The 19383-nt window shown below is 41.3% G+C and overlaps 2 protein-coding genes across 2 annotated transcripts in view; one reads left to right on the forward strand and one right to left on the reverse strand.

Moving 5' to 3' along the window:
• FAM185A (family with sequence similarity 185 member A) overlaps positions 1 to 12543 on the reverse strand; it is a 40347-nt gene extending 27804 nt beyond the window's left edge. The window contains exons 1-3 of the mRNA XM_074903383.1: positions 11970 to 12543; positions 6838 to 6947; positions 1963 to 2055 (exon numbers count right to left, since the gene is read on the reverse strand). Of these exons, the coding sequence (XP_074759484.1) occupies positions 1963 to 2055; positions 6838 to 6947; positions 11970 to 12363 (597 nt within the window). The 5' untranslated portion in view covers positions 12364 to 12543. The remainder of the gene's footprint in view (positions 1 to 1962; positions 2056 to 6837; positions 6948 to 11969) is intronic.
• Positions 12544 to 12768: 225 nt separating this feature from the next.
• CCDC146 (coiled-coil domain containing 146) overlaps positions 12769 to 19383 on the forward strand; it is a 78042-nt gene continuing 71427 nt past the window's right edge. Inside the window, exon 1 of the mRNA XM_074901612.1 lies at positions 12769 to 12843. The gene's annotated coding sequence lies outside the window, so the exon portion shown is untranslated. The remainder of the gene's footprint in view (positions 12844 to 19383) is intronic.

A 19383-nucleotide genomic window follows, 5' to 3' on the forward strand; every position in this document is an offset into this window, starting at 1 on the left:
GGGACAAACAAAATGACTAAGCAGTACAACTCTAAACACCACCACTACACTAGTATGTTGTGAACAGCATGAACCTACAGCAGTCAACGCACTGCTTAGACTGCAGTCCATCTTGCTCACTGGTAGAAAACAAGGAACCCAGTTTCCAAATGCTTCCAACAGAAGCCCTCTGCAGGAAGATGGATGACACATCAAGAAAGCTGTAAACTACCTCTGTGCTATTCCACCCCCTGTGGCTGCTCATGGCTTAGGATGGATCTCAACTCCACTAACTAGTAATAGTCCCAAGGGAACTGCCGATTAATTAGCACTGATGAGTCCAACTGTGGCATCAATGGAGCATGTCCCAGTCAGACCTTACCCACTCTGTTTTATGCTGGGAGGTCTTATTGGGATGAAATAACGTTCATGAGGAAATATCAATCATAGAAAAGACCTTTAAGATTAAGTCCAACCATAAACCTAGCACTGTGAAGTCCATCACTAAACCATGTCCCTAAGTGCCGTATCTACATGTCTTTTAAATACCTCCAGAGGTGGTGACTCAACCGCTTCCCTGTTCCCATGCTTGACAACCCTTTCAGTGAAAAAATTTGTCCTAATATGCAATCTAAACATCCCCTGGCACAATCTGAAGCCTTTTACTCTCGTCCTGTCACTTGGTACTTGGGAAAGACACTGACACCACCCACCTTGCTACAACCTCCTTTCAGGTAGTTGTAGAGACTGGTAAAGTCTCCCCTGAGTCTCCCTTTCTCCAGACTAAACAACCCTCAACAATAGTACAGATGCAGCGCCTCTGGGCACTTTTGTACATAAAAGGCAGGCTAGCATACACTACAAAAAATGCAGGTAATTTAATGTTGACGGTTTTGGAAAAATTCAGTGACAACTTGCTTAGTTTAGAGCAGGACTTTAAGAACAGCTCACAGCTGACTAGGTAAGAGAACACATGATCTCAGAAACCAATCTACAAGGTGTATAACAGTGATGAATGACACTTCACAAAAGTGATTTCTGACTCCTAGAACTTAATAACTTGGTCTCAATTCTATCCTTGGCTAGGGACAGCTACCTGCACTCTTTCCAGTTCTTCCCCATGCCACTAGTTTTAAGGATACCTATTGATTCTGACAGAGTACTGCATGTATTTAAGCTACTTCCAGACTTGGTTTGGCTCTGCAAGTTCAATATAGCAAAGCTTCAGGTGTAATGAATCCAGCTGCACAGAAACTATGATGCCTAAACATTCAAGTTGAACCTAAAACCAGACTGGGTGTGGGAACTGTAGTATTATGTAAGGGAACCTACCTCTACATTTTTTTAAATAATGGAGAGATGACTACTTACAGCAAGAAACAAAAACAGATTAGACTAGTATGAGGTTTGTCTCATACTGCCATCTGCTGAAAAAAACCCCAAGCTACTTCTCTATGAAACTTTTGCTGTTCATGATTCTTGTCACTGCACCTCATAACAAGATTACATGTGACTATTTCCTCTGCTGCAAAGAAATATACAAAACCTTCTACTCTTCCATTCTTACAACTATATCATGCCAGAAGTGTACAGCATGTATAGATATCAAGCCACTATTCATGAGACACTAAAATAAACTCACAGGCTTATTGCAGAATCCAGGTTCCTAGATATCAGCCAAGTAAAAAGTTTAAGAGCGTTGAGAGTCTGTATAATTAAAGCTGATGAGTTGTATCAGCTAGCACAGCCTCTGTGCTGATGGAATGATCACATGCTTATTACCGCTCTTTCTGTGGAGCCCATTTACTAATCCAAATCAAGCATAAGACAGTATAATTAAACCAACAAATGTAAGATAACAGTGAAATCAATCTACCAATGAGGGTCATTAAATATCCCTCAGCACACTCTTCAAAATTCAGTCATTTTGCAACAGACAAGCTGAAAAAAGCCATTGTAGAGAAAGTTTTACTTCTTACTTACACCCTTCTCTGTTGCACGAATATCTGTATTTCCATAAAGTGTTCCAAGACCAATTACTTTGCCACCATTTGTTCGTATATCAATTTTATGGCTCTGAAAAAAGTTTAAAAAACATGGTTAGGATAATTGTAATTAGAAAACAAGTTACCTTGTTTTTCAAGCTGTACCCCAATAACCATCTTGGATCAAAAACTTCCATTTTACTGTGAAGATTTCTTCAAGTGATTGCCACATGTGCTGTTTATTTCTAGTGGAGTCAAACTCAAAACAAGTTAGCTTTCTTTCTAATCAGAAACACAAGAGGAAAAGAAAGATGCTGAGGTACCCTTTACTCTCAATACAGGTGGGGTTTTTTTGTTTTTTTGCAACTAGAAAAACATTCATTCAGTATATATTACAATAAGCAGCAGGGGAAGAAAGACAGAATTTTGTATTTCATTTATACTCCTTCCAGAAACCAATGTATGCAAACACTCAGTGCTGCAGCAGGTAAGAAACAGGAGCTGGCAGTGAGAAACAAACTTGCAAACTGGAGCCTTCCAGTGACCTGAAACCTACGGTGTTATAGAACTCTGTAGGATAATTATTCATACAAACAGACCACAGAGCTACTTATGCTTGGTAGTAGTATGTACAGCTGTAAACTTCTATGTATGCATCCCAGTGCAAACCTTAGGTCTGCAAGTAGAACTAGATTCTACCATGTTTCACTCCAATCAGATTCTCATTCAAATTAGGTATTTTGCATACATCTGCATTAGTCTCAAGTTTTTCACAAAGAAACCAGGTTTCAAGAAATGCTATAGCCCTCATAGCGTTCAGCTGCTGCATACAACTGACAAGAAAAAATACAGAAATACACACAAGAAAGGACACGTAGCTAAATTATATTCAAACAAAAGATCTACCACAAATTACAAAACTAATTTCACAAAGACAACAAAAATGTAACAAAACCCCCACAAAAATCCCAACCAAGTCTTAAGAGTAAAACCCAAGTATTTGTAAGAAGGGGGAAGGAAAAAAAAGAAAAATTTAAAAGTCAGATTTAAATAATCTAACTGTATTCATAAACCATTAACTTCAACAAACCTGACTTTACAGTTCTCAGCAGTAAAGCTGTTTTGCTTAAGTTCAGTAGCATGAATGCTGGAATAACATATAATTAAAAAAATATTCAGTATTTTTTATACTTAATGATGGATAAACTTGCCTTTTTTTCATACCCGTATATTTTCTCTTCCCACACCATCACCTTAATTTTCAGATTTATCCATTTATCTTGAAAAAAATATTATTCCTGTAGATGATATTTAATTCAGGACACCATCCACTAAATTTCACCATCAAGAATATCAGAAATACTCAAGATATTTACATTATTAAACACCTGCCTGGATAAGCCATAATAAATTGCATTAACTAGGTCTCATCAGATCAAAAACTTTAAAAAATATGAAATCAGGTTTCCAACATGGAAAACCTGGACTTAGAGTGCTCCAACACATTTCCGATGAAACACCAAGAACCAGACATTTCATGGAGTTCCATAAGACATGAAGAACTTTAAGAACTCTAGAGCAGTGTTTCTTAATGTTTGTGTACCTGAGTCTTGCTTTCTCCTCTCCATTTAAGAAGCTTGCCCACAGTAAAGTAAAACACCCCTAACTTGAGACTACAGTAGTGCTTCAGATCTTTTAAAGGTTGTAAGAACTCGGCTGTTAAGCTTCTATTTCAATATAATAGATGATCGTCTCCACATACAGTAAACGGAATAAAATTAAATTGGATGCTTCAGCTTAATTATCTGATGATTCAGCCAGACATCACAGTTCTTTTGAGGCAGTTACATTAGGCACATTATCAGAATAATGGTTAAAGAGCAAATCCTCCAGACACATAACTTGAGGAAAATATGGGGACTTAAAAGATCAGAAGAACTAATGTATAGCAATGACTTACCAGTATGGCCACCAATACTCAAAATAAAACTACAACCTACACACTTTTTTTTCTAACAGAAAAATATGTTCAGTTCAAAGAAAGGAAGGACAGTGGTGCAGGACTTTAACAGATCAGGCTCAGATGTGATGTGTGGTGAGGAAGCACAGCAGGTCTTCCACGGATTGTGCATGAGACACCTGGAAATTCTTGTTATCACTGGCACAGTCAAGGAGTCAGTAGTAATCATTGAACATAAGAGAGAATTAAAGGGTCTCCTTGGTCCCACTGCCACTGATAAGCTGATGGATTGTAATAAACAGCAGAGAAAAAAATTAAAAAGAAACAACACTGCTTTCTCAATAAAGAATTTGGGATTAATTTATATTCCTAGAAGTCACAACTGTATTTTGGAATTCTGCTACTATCAGCTGACCTAGAGTTTTGGAAGGGATACAGTGAACTGGTCTTTAGCCAATTACAAAACAATACCAACAACAAAAAAAAATCTCAATAAACCAACCCTCCACAAATCTCACTGGCTGAATAATGCCTACCACACCAGAAGTACCAGTCAAAATCCATTAAAAACACCCATACAGAATACTCATCTTTTCTGCTCGATTACTAGCATGCATGCTTAAGGAAAGTAAATGCCAAATTTCTGTGTCTTCTGTAAAGACACCATACAGTCTACCAAAAATCAGCAAGTTTTTTGAATGAAAAATTATACAAACAACTTCTTGCAGTCTGTGGCAAGCTAAGAGAAGTAGCAGTTGTGAAGCTGTTTGCTAGTGGTCTTGAATAATCTCTGCATGACTAGCATTTGCTAGTCAATGAGGTTTGTGGACAGCATGACAGAGAAGCAACATTAACCAGCTCTTTAATCCATCCAGGGGAGGGCAGTATCACTACAGTTTCCTCAGTAAAGCACATTCCCTAAAGGAGAATTGGCTTTTGTGTTGCACTACAGAATCTGGTCTATCAGATTTTCAGTAGCTTTGAACCCAAAAGGTTAACAATTCTGCTCTTCTGCTAATACAGAGTATAAGTCCTGAACCTATATTAGCAAAATTGAGTTACAGTTGCCTTACTAGAACTACAGTACTTCTTAAAAACAACATTAGATTAAACACTGACTGTACAACTAAGTGATATGTAACTGGACAATTGTTGGCTCTTGCAACCACCTTGGTCAGTAATTTTAATTCAAAACCTTCGTCTCACTATGTCAGAATTAAAACCAAGAGTGGTCACACATCCTCTCTAGAGTACTGTATGTTGAAGCTGTCATAGTAACCAGCAAAGACAACCAATCTTCCCTCACAACCCAAAAGAATACTTCAGATCATTATTTTGGTTAGAAAAACCCCAAAGCCTTATAAGCTACCAAAAACTTTATTTTAACAAGTTTCAGTTGAAATCTGATGTCCTTTCTTGAGTCTTTAAATTTTAAATGCCTTCTGGGACTAGGCCCATTCCTCTCATCTCAGGCGTACGGGAGCAAAGCTTCTTGTGGCCACCACTGTAGAGGACGTGTTGAGGCTCATGCACAGGGGGCAGATCACCTTTCACATTTGTAGTTTTTACTGACATTTTTGTCAATCAAGCAAAAAACCACCATCAAGCTCCTCTGAACTATAAGGCTGTAGAAAATCTGGTCTTAGAAGCCCCAAACTGCTGACTTTTCAGCCTTCTTTTCAGTTCATTAGAGGGTATTGTTTCATTGCCACTTGAAGTCTCAAGGAAGGAAGAATTGACTTTTTAATTTTTAAAATTAAACATTTTTTGCATCTCAGACTGTATATAAGATGCCCACAAAATGTTAGTTATCTTTCCTCAAAATCCTCTTTTTCCACGAAGTCACAAAAAATTCTTGACAATTGTGATAGCATGCTGTGATTACTGTCACTGCTGCTGGTCAAAACTACCTTGCTATTTCATACTATGTAGTTTTGCATGTACTGCTGTTTGCTGTTATAATTATACAAGGTCATTTTTAGCCAAAACTTTAGACAGCAGTAACATATAGTACAATTAAATTTTTTTTAGATTTTAGTTAAATTTTTAAGAGTAATATGGTCAATTACACAGAATCTGGAAGATAAAAGCTGTCTGTAGTTCATCAAATACGGAGGAAACCTCTCTCTACCGCATATTAAATTTCCCCTTAAGCTCAGTTTCCCATATGTGTGCTATAAAATCACCTCTTACCATGGCAAAGAAAAATGTTGACAGATTTTTCATATCTCAAAAATACTTAAACTTGGGCTTTTCAAATAGGGTAATTCCTTTAAAAATTTATACCAATTCCTGCAGATACAATCTCAATTATTCAAGTGAAATAGATTCTAAACAGCACCTAATCAGATATACGTCGATTATTTCTACAAATGTCTATGTCAGCAAACTTGAAGTCTTAAGATTGAAAAACAAGGTCATGATCATGATACATACCGTATTTATCAGATACATTTCAGTTGGGTATTTTAGACATGTAATGTGTAACTTCTGACTGAAAATTAACCTAAAGAGTTTGTCAACAGCACTAATATATCAGAATTATGAAAAATGCAGGCAAAAAACCTAGAAGCAGCACACTGCAAAGTCCCAACGGAGCAAGCATAACTCTTAACCTACTAGATAGGAAATCCCAGTCTGTCTTTTTCTGAGGGCCAAGGAAGGCAGGTATCAGACTTATTACTGTCACCATTTCTGCTGGCTTTGGCTATCAAAGGTACGTGGACTTCTGACTCAGTGTTATTGACTGTGTTGTTATTGTGTGTAATAAAGGTGAGGTGCTACACACAGACTACACTTAGAAATATCAGAATACTTATCTCTAGAACTGGAATTTAAGTTTTTATACTATATTCCACCACACAATCCCTTTTAAAACACTGATCAAGTGGGGGAGGGGGGGGTTCTTTGTACCTTTATTGACTGCAAGACACTAGTTCCCTTCTCCGTTTCTATTTTGCAGTTATCACATTCTATTTTCTGAATCTTCACACAGCCAGTCCCTGATGTTTTGATATCCAAATCTAGAATTAAAAAATAGTTTTATTAGCAACAGAATAAGAAAAGTCAGATCTATTTAACATAGTACTTGATCACATTATGTAGTAACTACATATAATAGGGGAAAAAAGCAGCGTGTTACTGAAGAACCTTCTTGAAAAGTTTGGCCACACACTTTCAACTGCATGACTAGTCACTATCAATAACTGACACAATTGACACTGAAAATTCTGTAAGCCTGTATATAACCATCCAGCTTCAAGACAAAACATTAAGAGGCAGCACAGTGACTGTAACCTCTGGCAAGGAATCAGGGTGTGGTCCTTTAGTAAAGTTTTATCTTTTATATTTAACCCACTCCCAAACTCCACCTCCATCTCATAGCTACCCTGGTCACCAAGTCTATTAGCAATCCTGAGACATTTGGGTACCGTTGCATGGGTTTTGGGGTAGAAAACTTGGCAGGCTGAGACCACATGTAGAGTAGTAAGATTCAACAGCACAAATAAATAGATCTTGTTTAGTACTATGCTGCTTCAACTAGCAAGCAGTGTAGCACAAAAAAGAGGTGTGGAAGAGTCTTCATGCGTCATTCCTCCCTAGCTTCTGGAAGGCCTGACTACCCCCCTGGCGTGAAGAGGCATGTTTACCTCTAGTCTGAATCACCTCACAGTACTGTTCATAGGCTCCCACAAAACAAAAGTCTTGTAGACAACTCTGCTATCAAAGGAGTAATTTGTTTGTTTTGACAAACCAGGAAAATCCAAGAGACAAAGATAAAGCATGTTACACCTTTGCCACAAGAGTGCTACCTTATTGCCACAGTAAGCTAAGAGGTTAAATTTAGTGAAGTATGCAGACTGTGTTCCAGGGAACAATTCCTTATGAAAGGGGGCTAGAAGAGGTGGATTAGATAGGCAGGTTTTCCAGACAGCTGTTTGATTTGCAGGTATTTTCTTCATGGAAGACTTCCAAGAAAAAGATACTGTGACCAAGATTTTAAATTTAAGAAACATACAGTTTGATTAAATAAACTCTAAGAGAGGCTTTGAGGCATATAAAAGCACAAAACCTGGCAAACTGGACTGGCGACTATTAATCAGAGGCTCGAGGGCAAGCATCACAGGGTTTTGTATTAGTAAAGCCTAGACATTTTCTCCAAACTACAGAAATGTCTGAGTGGTATCTAAACTATTTCAAGTTTGATTGATGCTAATCTACAGGTCCTCAAGTTGTTGAGACAGGCCGACAAAACTTTTCCATAACATTTTAATTCTCAGGGAACTGTTGGGTTGTTTAAACACAGTTCCCAGGGAGACACAAATAGAGGCACTCTCCAAAGATCTAAGCTCAAAGCAGTATGCCCCAGCACAGCACAAATCTGGAGAGTTCAGAAGGAAAACTATTATTTTTTAAACAGAAGCTTTCTCGCTCAAAACCACTCAGTCCACCCACAGGAAAACTGCATGGGCCTTGGGAGGGTCTTGGATAAAGACTTCTGCTTTTTTGCTTTCAGAGAAGAGAGGTCCAAAAGCAAGTTTGCTTGTGCAAATCTTTGAATTCAATCCACCTGATAGACTCTTGCCCTTATTGCTTCTCTCAAAAGGGCAAGTGGGGAAGGCTTAAGAGCAGTCAGTTTAGCCATGATACCAACTTACTTTTATAGGAATAAGGTTAATAAAAACTTCTGATCCTGCAGGGCATATTATGGACACTACTTGAAAGACAAAGTAGTGATGTAATCCTAGATGTACTGAAGACGTGTGCCAAAAGCAGACACAGAAGTCTGGGGGTTCATTAGCATGCTCTTAAGAAACACCATGGATTCCTGGAAACAAGCTTGTGCCTTGATCATTTGCAGAGTCACAGCGCTTTGTGAGCCTTGACATAGCAAAAACTAGCATACAATGAACAGAATCCCTCTGTCTCAGAAATAGGCTTCCTGAAGCAATAAGTGACTCCACAAAGAGGCAGGCTAAGAGCTGGATAATAGTGCTACAAAAATTGAACAAGCAAGGAGGAACAGGATACACTCTGTTTCAGTGCCAAAGTTCCAAAAATAGCTAGTCTGAATCCTCCTTAGTGAAGCTGAGGGCTGAAGCCAACTTCAGTCATACAAACCTTGAAGAATTCGTGAAGATCTTTGAGATGCAAAGGGCCTATACTGGAAATAAAGGTACATAGGATAAAAAAGACCCTTGGTATCAGAATGTAGGCAAGGGTACCCCAGAAACAGCATCTTAAGCTACAGTATTTGAAATAGACTAGTAAAATACTTATTTTAAAGTGACTCTGCAGCCCTGGACCACTAGAAGTACTTCATGATGATCCACTTCTCTGCTCATACAGGAAGCTTATCAGTAACTTCAGAGCATACTTGCACAATAATTCAGTCTGGGAAAAACTACTTATTGAGGGCTACTCTGAGTCTGTATATCTGCCACCCTTAGAAGTAGACACTGATGATGTTTTTTCAAACTCAGTAATATGTTGAGAATTAAGAAACACACATGCTTGAAAACATTCACATCTGCTTTCTATTAACATTGACAAAAAAACTCCAACAAAACCCAAGAGGTCCCAGGATCTTAGGTTCTCCCCTCACATAAGCAGGCAAAAAAACTGTTTAAGGGATACAATAAAATGATGTTGGTGATTCACCAAAATGCTCAATTCAGTTTGCCTAGTTAAGTCCACAAGTATCTACAGCCAAAGAGGGAAGTGATCTCATGGGCTTAAATAAAACTGAAGTGAAAGAGTGAAGTTCTCCCATGGAGAGAACTGATTACTAAAAAATAAATAAAAAAAAAAAATTTTAAAAAACATAGTGGCTTATAATGAGCCTAGACTAGATATGCTTGACGCTGTGACAGAGGGGACAAAGTCTTGGTATTCTACTCAGTAAAGCTTGGCCACCACTTCAAAACTTACGGTTCTCCTACTTGATTTTGGCACAGAAACCTCTGCTCACTTCACCAGGGGATATAATGGAAAGCATTGGAACAGCTTGTCAAAGGAGGTTGCATAGTCATCATTCTTGGGTGTTTTCAAAACCAGACTGGATAAAGCCCTGAGCAGCTTCCTCTGACCTTGGAGTTGACCCTGCTTTGAGCTGGAGGTTGAACTAGAAACCTTCTGAGATCCCATCCAATCTGAATTATCCTATGATTGTAATATATTATGTACCTACAAAGGCAAAACATAAGAACCATGTGGGAAGACAGGACAGATGGTTCTCAAATTCTTGTTGTGCAAGACCTCAGTTGGGTGTACCTCTGAGTACTCAGTCCACATACACTAACCAGAAATCAAAGAACTGGTTTCAGGTTTAATTAGCACATGCAGTATGATATGCCAAGACACAGGGTTTTCTATGTGTGGAGCAGACTCCGAACGTACAGCCACATGCCTATGCTGTAACAAGCTCAGAAAACCCCCCGAGCTGACATCTAAGAGAACACTTAGATGAAATATTATTTATGTTTGTCCTGTTCTTACTCTTTGCTGAGTATGTTTATGACTAGTGCTGGAGACAGGACAGTGAGTGTGGCTGGACTCACAATACAAATCAGTACAGCCATTCTAACACAGACCAAATAAAGCACACAAAGGGCAGGGAGCAGGGGAAACCCCTGGTTTATTTACAGAATGTTTGTTTCTATGTTAGTTGTTAGGAAACAAAAGCGACCATAAGTTCTGGTAAACATATCTAAGAAATACCCCTTCAGTTATCAACAGTGTTCCAAATAAAGAAAAAGGCTATAGGGATGAGTAGGACTAGAAAATGAAGGAGAATATTGCTATGGTAAATCCATAGCACTTCTCCATTCTGAATGATATACAGTTCAAGTCCTTCTACATGACAAGAAAAAGCAAACAAACACAAAACCGAAAACCAACACAGAATTCAAGATACAGGGAAAAAAAGTAAGAGAAAATAAAAGGTGCAAATGTCTTTGCTGTAAGGGTTTGGAAAAGTGGTAACCAAGAGGATATGACACTATGCTGCACAAAAGCCATAGGTGATGTGCAGGAAGCGTAAATAGAATAAGATTATTCACTATTTCTCACACCACAACTACAGCAGAGCATCAAATGAAATAAAGCAGTGGTCTTGAACAACTACTTCAAGAAAATCAAAGGATCAGGTTTCTTGTACACCAAAAGGTTTTTCCAGCATGGTGAAACTTCCTTTGCACTGTACAGACAATTGCACAAATCCACAGGAAAAAACACATCAATGACTAAACACAAATCTCTCTGGCTCAAGTACTCTCTAACCTCTGCTCCATGAGGGGAATTTTACTAGCAAGCTTTCTATTCTCTTTCTCTAAACTTAGAGCCACTGTCAGTATTTCAGTCCTGCACAGATGTTCATTTGTTTCAGCCACTACAGCTGCTCTCCCAAGTTGTTTGTAGGTTCCATACCAGAGGCCCTGCACAGATTTTTCTCTTGCACTCAAAAAGATAACGCAAGACTTGTCCCAGGCACGGGAGCCCTTCTTGGCCTTTCATCTGTATTGTTACTGTCGAGACTTTTTGATCCCTGAGGATGGCTACTCAGCGTAACGACCACTAATGGGCTGGTAGGTCCCACAACCCTACCGGGAACTGCCCTTGAACTACAGATGTGCACAGCACATACCGAGGACTGTTGTCCCAGCTGAGCAGCAGTTACTGGTACATCGGCTGTCAGCGTGAGTTGCAACTTCCACTTAAGATCACCAGTTTCAGCATGAACTATGGCTGGCAAAAGCATCAACAACAAATCGTGTATCCAAACACCTAAGGAGTCGGGAAACACAGAAAAAAACCGGGACGCTCTGAACCTCCTTAATTAGAGGGGGCATGATGCCACCCACTTCCGAACACCCGCTGCCGACAGCGCTCCCAGCCGCAGCAGTGCCGGCACAGCCGCCGGTGAGCCCCGCCCGAGGCAGCGGCCCCCGCGCCCGCCGGGCTCCGAGCGCCAGCACGGCGGGAGGGGCGGGCAGCCGCCCCCCGCGCCGAGGACGCCGGGAGACCCGCACCTCCGCTTCACCCACCGAACTTCACGGGCGTCCTGACGTCCACGGCGGCCTTGCTGTCCACCCCGTCCGCGACGATCGCCATCTGCTCCAGCGCCTCGTCGTACTCCACCCGGACGCGGTCCTGCTGCTGGCCGCGGGGCCGGGGGCTGCCGCCGGCGCCGCTGACGGCGACCAGCACGCGGTCCGCGCCCGGGTAGCGCTCCGGGTCCAGCGGGCGGACGCTCACCTGACAGGGCAGCCGCACCCGCAGCCGCCCCCGCGGGCGGACCGCCAGCGCCCACTCCTGAAGGGGCTCACGGCCGCCGGCCTCGGCGGAGCCGCTGCAGCCACGGCGGGGGACGGGCGGCCCCCACCACCCGCCCGCCGCCCGCACCGCCAGAGGCCCCCAGCGCGGGGGCAGAGCCCTCATGCCGCCCGGCGGGGCCGCAGGCGCCGGGAGCCGCGGCTGAAGACCCCTGAGGCGAGGCGAGGCGAGGCGAGGCCGCGGCGGGCGGCCGTTACCCCGTGACGCGGCTGCCCGCGGGCGGAGGCACCGGGGCGGCGGGTAAACAGGCGGTGGCCGCTGGCGCGCGCCCCGGCGGCGACAGGCTCCAGCCCCGCCCACCCGCCGAAGAGGCTGCCGGGAGCCGTAGTTCGCCGGCGCGCGGAGGGCACTACGGCCGCTGGAAAAGGGACGGCCCCGACCGCACTCACCGGCCTATCAGCGAAGCGGGAAGGCGGAGCCTTTCCGCGCTCTGCTTCTATTGGGCAGCGGGGCGGAACGCTAGAGCCAATCAGAAGCGAGGGTGAGGGCCGAGGGCGAGGGAAGCCGAAGGCTGCGGGCCGGGTCGCCATGGGAACGCGGGACGCCGCGCGGCGGGGTGGGGCGGGGCCGGCCGCGGCCGCACAGGTAGGGCCCGGCGGCTGCTCGGCCTGCGGGGACTTGCGGCGGCCGGGGCCGGGGCCGGGGCCGGGGCAACCGCGGCTCCAGCGTAGAGGTGGAAGGCGCGTTCAGCGGCGCCGGGCTTCAGGGCCGCCTCAGTGCGGTTCGAGAAGTCCCGGGTGGGCCGGGGCCCGCCCTCTCCGCCCGCGCCCCTGGGTGCCGGGAGTCTCCCCGCCGCTCCGCGGGGCCCAGAAACGAGGTACCTCAGGGCGTGAGGGCCCTTTCTATGGTCGCCTTGGGCTGATCGTGGTGCGGCCGAGCGTTAGTTTCCAATGGAAGGGCCGTGCTGGCCGGGTCTCGGCCTGCGTAGCTGCGGATGCAGCAACCGCCGCAGGCACAGGGGGAGGCAGGGAAAAAGAGAGCAATGGGAAGGGGGAAATGGCAGGGCTTTGGGTGGCAGCCTTGGCTCTGTTACACTTAAGCCTACAGTGAGACTGCATGTAGTGAAATGTCCTCAGTCTGAGGATGAAGAAGCAGTTTGGCAGATGTGCTGGAAAAACAGGTTTTTTCAAAAGTGGTATTGTGGGGCTCCGGAATTGGGCTCTGTCGAGAGAGCTCGGTTAACACGTTATTTACTGTGACTTTCTTTTTAACAGTTAACATACAGCCTAGCAGTTCTAAAGCCAGTCAAATAAACGTTTTCCTGAGTCCTGTACAAAGACATCATGAGACAATTATCCTTATAGAGTTTACAAACAAGTGGGGAACTACTGAATTCAACTTAAAAGACTTTTATGGGCTTCATAGACAACATTATCATTGTATAATAATTTAAAAAAATGAGGTGGGGGATGTGGGAATAGACGATGTAAAGTCAGAGGCTGCATTCTTGTGAGAGATACAGATTACTGCCAGTAATGAGAGTGAAACGTGCATGGAAAGGTGCATTGTTTTAGCTACATTGCAACACAAGAAATAATGAAATCTGAGGCTGTTACATTACTGATTTACTGGCTTTTACACTCCATGTATTGTTTTTCTTCTTTTCCAAAAATAACTGTGCAACCCATGCAATATGCTATTTGGTTGTCAAGCTCTTTTCATCTCATTTCCATTTTTATCACTGTCTGGCATTGATTATTTTGGAATCCGAAATGAGAACTGAGTGTCCAAGAGGAAAGAAGGTGGTGCTAGCTTTTTGGTCCATCTGTAATTTTCACTATGGAAAGTTGATTAAAGATTCATATTCATCAGTAAAGTCCTTCAAGTTAAATTGTTTCATTGGTTTACATTATTCAATCTCAAAAATCATTAAATGAAACACAAAAAGGGCCAGCCTGCCATATGATTGTTTAGTATAGAAAAAAAGAATTCTAAGACAAAAATGTATCAAGAAATATCTTCAGACATGACGTGAGACAGAAGTGGGGTTTTTTCAAGTCTTCAGAAATAGTTGATTTTGGGAAAAAATACTATAAAAATCTTACTCTTGAGACCAAATACAAAATTTAAACATTTTATAATTTGTCAGGGAAACACAGACCTGAAAGAAGTGTGGTGCAATGTGCTATAATTCCGCTAGATGACAGCCAATTCAACAAATAGCTCTATTAACCGACTCATCAAAGGGAGTCCCGGGTCTTTGGTTGGGTAGGGTTTATGGCTGCCACCCCTTTCTCCCTGAAGTCCGTCTTGCTGTTCCTTATCATCGTCTCCTACCGCCTCGTAAACGTTAGTGCCGCTGTCCCACTGCCCCCCTTTCCTCCTAGTATCTTGGTATTTGATGCTCTTCATGTAGGCAGAGGTTTATCAGTTTGGGCTCCATACTATGCTATGAATCATCTTTAATATTGTCAAGTTTTGCATAATTGAGAACTTTATTCAAGAAACCATTGAAAGATCTTTTAGCCTCACCTATGTATATATTTCACTGTTTCATGTTGGGTTTTTTTATTCGATACAGTTTAAGCATACTCACATAGTTAAAAATACTGAAGAAAAGAGATAAAAAGTAATTGCTAGGAAGAAGTTCTTCTTTCTCCATGCATATGAAACTTCATGGTTTTAGTGCTTTATCTTGACTGAATTCCAGCTGATCCCATATCAGCTGGCATGGCATGTAGCAGAGTCCAACAGTAAAATCAGATTTATTTACATCTTTAATATTCTGACTCGTCACTTGCAGGAAAAGAAAACTATATCAAATTTATAAGTGAAGATTTAATTGGAGCTTCAATTTCAAGATGTCTGTGTGATTCCTTAATGGATTACAATACTTATTAACCATTTTGCCAGATACTTACTTACGGTGTTGAAAGCCAAAGAATATTCTGTATTTCATGCAAAAGATAACAAAACCTAGACATTATAAGTGTTCTAGAATAGATTTTAAAGCCAAAACATTGGCTTTAAGAGGCGCTTTTAGGCTAAAGTAAGTGAGAGAGAGATTTTAAGGGAAGAGGAATTAAATAAATAGGACATACAGGCGAGGCTATAGATGGAATGAATTTTTCTAACTTTTATATTTGGAATTAATCACAGAATAAGATCAGACTGCTTCAGATACCCACAGTGTATAAGCTTAGTCTGTCTGGGCAGGATTAAGTTCACCCATTTGCTATAATTGTAATGAAGAAATAACATTACCTCACTACTCAGGAAAACGGGGCCACCCTGCAGGAGTGTTCTTGCTGGTGTTACACTCGTGATGAGGCTCCTATCTGCAGGTGCAAGAACACTTCAAGTTAACATCCAGGATTTGGGCAAGGTTCACCACACACAGGGCTAGCTACTTGTCAATATTCCTCCCTATCATAAGGTTTGAGAATTTTGTAGTCAGGATATTTTTCCCAAGTTTATTAAAAATTCTTCTTGTTTCTATTATGAAATATTTGTATTACGCTGTTCTAATCCCTTTATTTGTATTTTATAATTTGTATTTTTTCAGTGATGTGTTTCTGAACTGCTTCCATGAACCTTCCTAGTTTTCAAGGCATGTCTAGGTTTCAGTGGGTAGGCAAAGCATGTTTTGTTTGTTTTCCCCTCAGTATTTTGGTGTGCGCGTAGTGATGGTAACCATTTCTTTTCATGGATGGCAGAGAGAGTGTCCAAAGCACACAATGGTTCAGATTTCAGAGCTTTTTTGTTTGTCACACTACCAGAAATTTTCTGAGGAAATTTAAGTTCTTCATGGAAACCACATGAAGAGGGAAGTGGCAAACCTTACAATTCAAATTTTCCCTATCTTAGCCATACCTAATTAGAACTCCAGCAGATAAAGTCTGTGTGTGGCTCAGGGTGATTCCATCCCAAATAGCAGGGACTTGAAAACAAGGGGAAACAATGAAACTTATAACAGAAATTGTTAAGCAATTTAGGTATGCAGTGTGCTCTCATTTCCCCAAATGTAGTTGTCTGTGAAGCTGTACAGTCAAACAATCCATTCTCAATTACATACATACTGTAATCCCCTATTTTACCTGATATAATTTTAATGATCATTTAGTGTTGTCATTTAAAGATACATCCCTTCATGCCAAAGCACAGGCTCTACCCAATTAAAACAGGTCTGCTGTTTACAAGACCGTAAGCTTTAACTTTAGGAAAGAAGCATTAGGAAATAAAATTTTAGAGGATGAAAAGAAGATCAGTGGGCAATTGAATAAATCCATGGTACTCCTATGTTATTATCTGTAGGTCTCATCTCTTCCCTTCTCCTTGAAGAGGATATGGTAGAACTGGAAAAGTTTGGAGAAGGGTGACAAGGACAGTGGAAGGCAGAGAAGGGCTTTCATGCCAGTGACAGTAGCTGGATTGACTTCTTCAACCTAGAAAAAGGATTATCAAATGGAGATACAGTGTTAGAAAAAACCTAGTGGCACAGAAAGGTGATTATTCAGTAACTCATCCAGTAAAAATCCTAGGTCACATCAAGGAGCCAGATTCAAAACAAAGAAAAAGCACTGGTTACTCAGGGTCATGCAGAGGTAAGATGAAGATCTCCATTCCCCTGGATTTTGCAGATACTGAAAGTTTGGTATGAGTTCAAGGGGAGAGGAGATGTGTTCAGCAAAGCATCACCACACTGTGACTGGTGGACCTGCTGGAGCGAGTCCAGAGGACAGGCTGGAGCGATGGGCTGAGGCCAGTCATATGAGGTTCAAGAAGGCTCAGTGCCAGGTCCTGCACTTGGGTCACAACAGCCCCCAGCAGCGCCACAGGCCTGGGGAAGAGTGGCTGGAGAGCTGCCTGGTGGGAAAGGACCTGGGGGTGCTGGTTGACAGTGGCTGAATATGAGCCAGCAGTGTGCCCAGGGGAGACCTTACTGCTCTCTGCAACTACCTGAAAGGAGTTTGTAGCGAGGTGGGTGTTGGTCTCTTCTCCCAAGTGACAAGCAATAGGACAAAAGGAATGGCCTCAAGTTGTGCCAGGGGAGATTTAGATTGGGTATTAGGAAAAATTTCTTCACCAAAAAGGTTGTCAAGCACTGGAACAGACTGCCCAGGGAAGTGGTTGAGTCACCATCCCTGGAGGTATTTAAAAGATGTGTAGATGTGGTGCTTAGGGACATGGTTTAGTGGTGGACTTGGCAGTGCTACATTAATGGTTGGACTTGATGATCTTAAAGGTCTTTTTCAACATAAATGATTCTATGATTCTGATTTTATAAATGCAAGGGATTAAGATAAAGTTTAAAGGGGCTCATGAGTATATGTTAACGAAGTCAACCACTTGAAGTGTAGTTCCCTCAACGGAGATTTTTATAAATTTTGTGTCTTCTTAATTAGTCTAGTTGATGTATCTTCATAAATGGAGCTACATCTCTCATGTTCAAAATGAAATTTTACTGCTTTTTTCATCTGTCACTCTGGAAGGTCAATGCAGCTAATCCTATCTGGATTCTGCACTGATTTGTGTATATGTATGAACACTGATGTTTGCTAGAGAGATACTGAAGTAAAGATGCTGGCATTAGTCTTGGGAATCCGTGTTCAAACTGTTACTATTATTGCTGTCCTAAAGCTGTTTCACAAGACAGATCTCAGCCTAATTTGATCCGGATTCCAAAAGAGGCTTGTAATTCCCTTTTTCTGCAATTCTGTGTGTTGGATTAAGGCTGTGATATTTGCAGTTCTACAGTTTGAAAACATCCATATTTGATGTTTTTGATTTCAATCAAAATCAATCAATCAATTTGATTTGAACTATTCTGTAAATTTAGAAATCATGCCACCTTTCATTTCTGTTTGAATTAGACTGTTAGTCTATTGAATTAGACTGTTGTAGTATCAGATACTGCAAAAATACATTTTTTCCACTTTGCTTGTTGAACTTTATACATCCAGTTTTATATAAACTGAATTTTAAATTTAGTTATGTAGTATGTAATTGAAGGATGCTGAACTTATTTTAATGTCCCGTAGTCATACTTATTTTGTGTTACAGTCTGTCCACATCCCTCTTAAAAAGAGTGGAGAGTAGTGCTTATCACACTAGCTAAGGCTGTGTCATTGTTGCCCTCTGTCTCAGCTGTCTGTAGTTGTGTCTTAACATAATGTTATAAACTTTTCAGATTCAGAAGATAGGTTTTTTTGCTCAGCAAATTGGAGTCTTGAAGAGGAATCTCTTGTATAACCATACTGTGAGGAAGTGTATTGTTTGACTGACATCAACTGTATGGTTCACATACAAGTATCAACAAAAATGCCTACACCCATAAACCTCTCAGGTTTTGGCATTGTTCTGCTTAGAATTTCTGCCACTGTGCTTTTCCCTCTGTCTAAACTCTTCCAGTATGTTTAGAGGAACTAATAAAGCAGCAGCCATAAACATGAAATGCATATGCTAAAATATTCAGCGGTTCTTTAGAGATGAAAAATTGCTGTCTATTTATAAATGTGTATGCTTGTTTATGTACAGTATTTCAGAGTTTATTTCTTGGCCTCTATGATGTTTACAGTTGTTTCACAATGTTTTGACTCCTCCAGGAGGGATCATGAAATTGCTTTTTTTTCCATAAGCAAATACAGCCGCTGAAATCTCTCTAAAAGTCAAAATGTTCCTGAAGGAATTCCAAGCAGCACTGAAGAAAGTCATAAACTTGCCAGTTTAAATTTCACTACCCTTATAGATAAGTGATTTTTCAAAAGGTGGATACACACAACACAACATTTTTATATCCTTTTTCCCACCACAATTATAAAAATAAATGTTTTTTTTTTTCTTAATTGTCAGCTTTCTGGCTTTGGAATGCAAAATTGTTCTGGTTGGTTCAGTGGAAAAATCTGGTATATAGTATTGAAATATTCTCAAAATTTCTTTTTTATTTTATTACAGTTTTAATTTTGATTGCCCTTAATTTATAATAAAAAGCTCTCTTTTAAAAGAGAAAGATCTCCAATATTTTATGTGAAAGGCTGAATGATGTCAAGGCTGACTCATTTGAGGTGTGTTCTGCATCTTTGGAAGCTCATAGGGGTTTTATGATTTTGTCCCATAGCAGGTTACAATAATAGTTATTTTGCATGATAATTAATCTAGAAAGACCTGCTGATGTGAGGTGAACAC

This window comes from Athene noctua, chromosome 3, assembly GCF_965140245.1.
Source record: "Athene noctua chromosome 3, bAthNoc1.hap1.1, whole genome shotgun sequence".
Classification (NCBI taxonomy): Eukaryota; Metazoa; Chordata; class Aves; order Strigiformes; family Strigidae; genus Athene; species Athene noctua.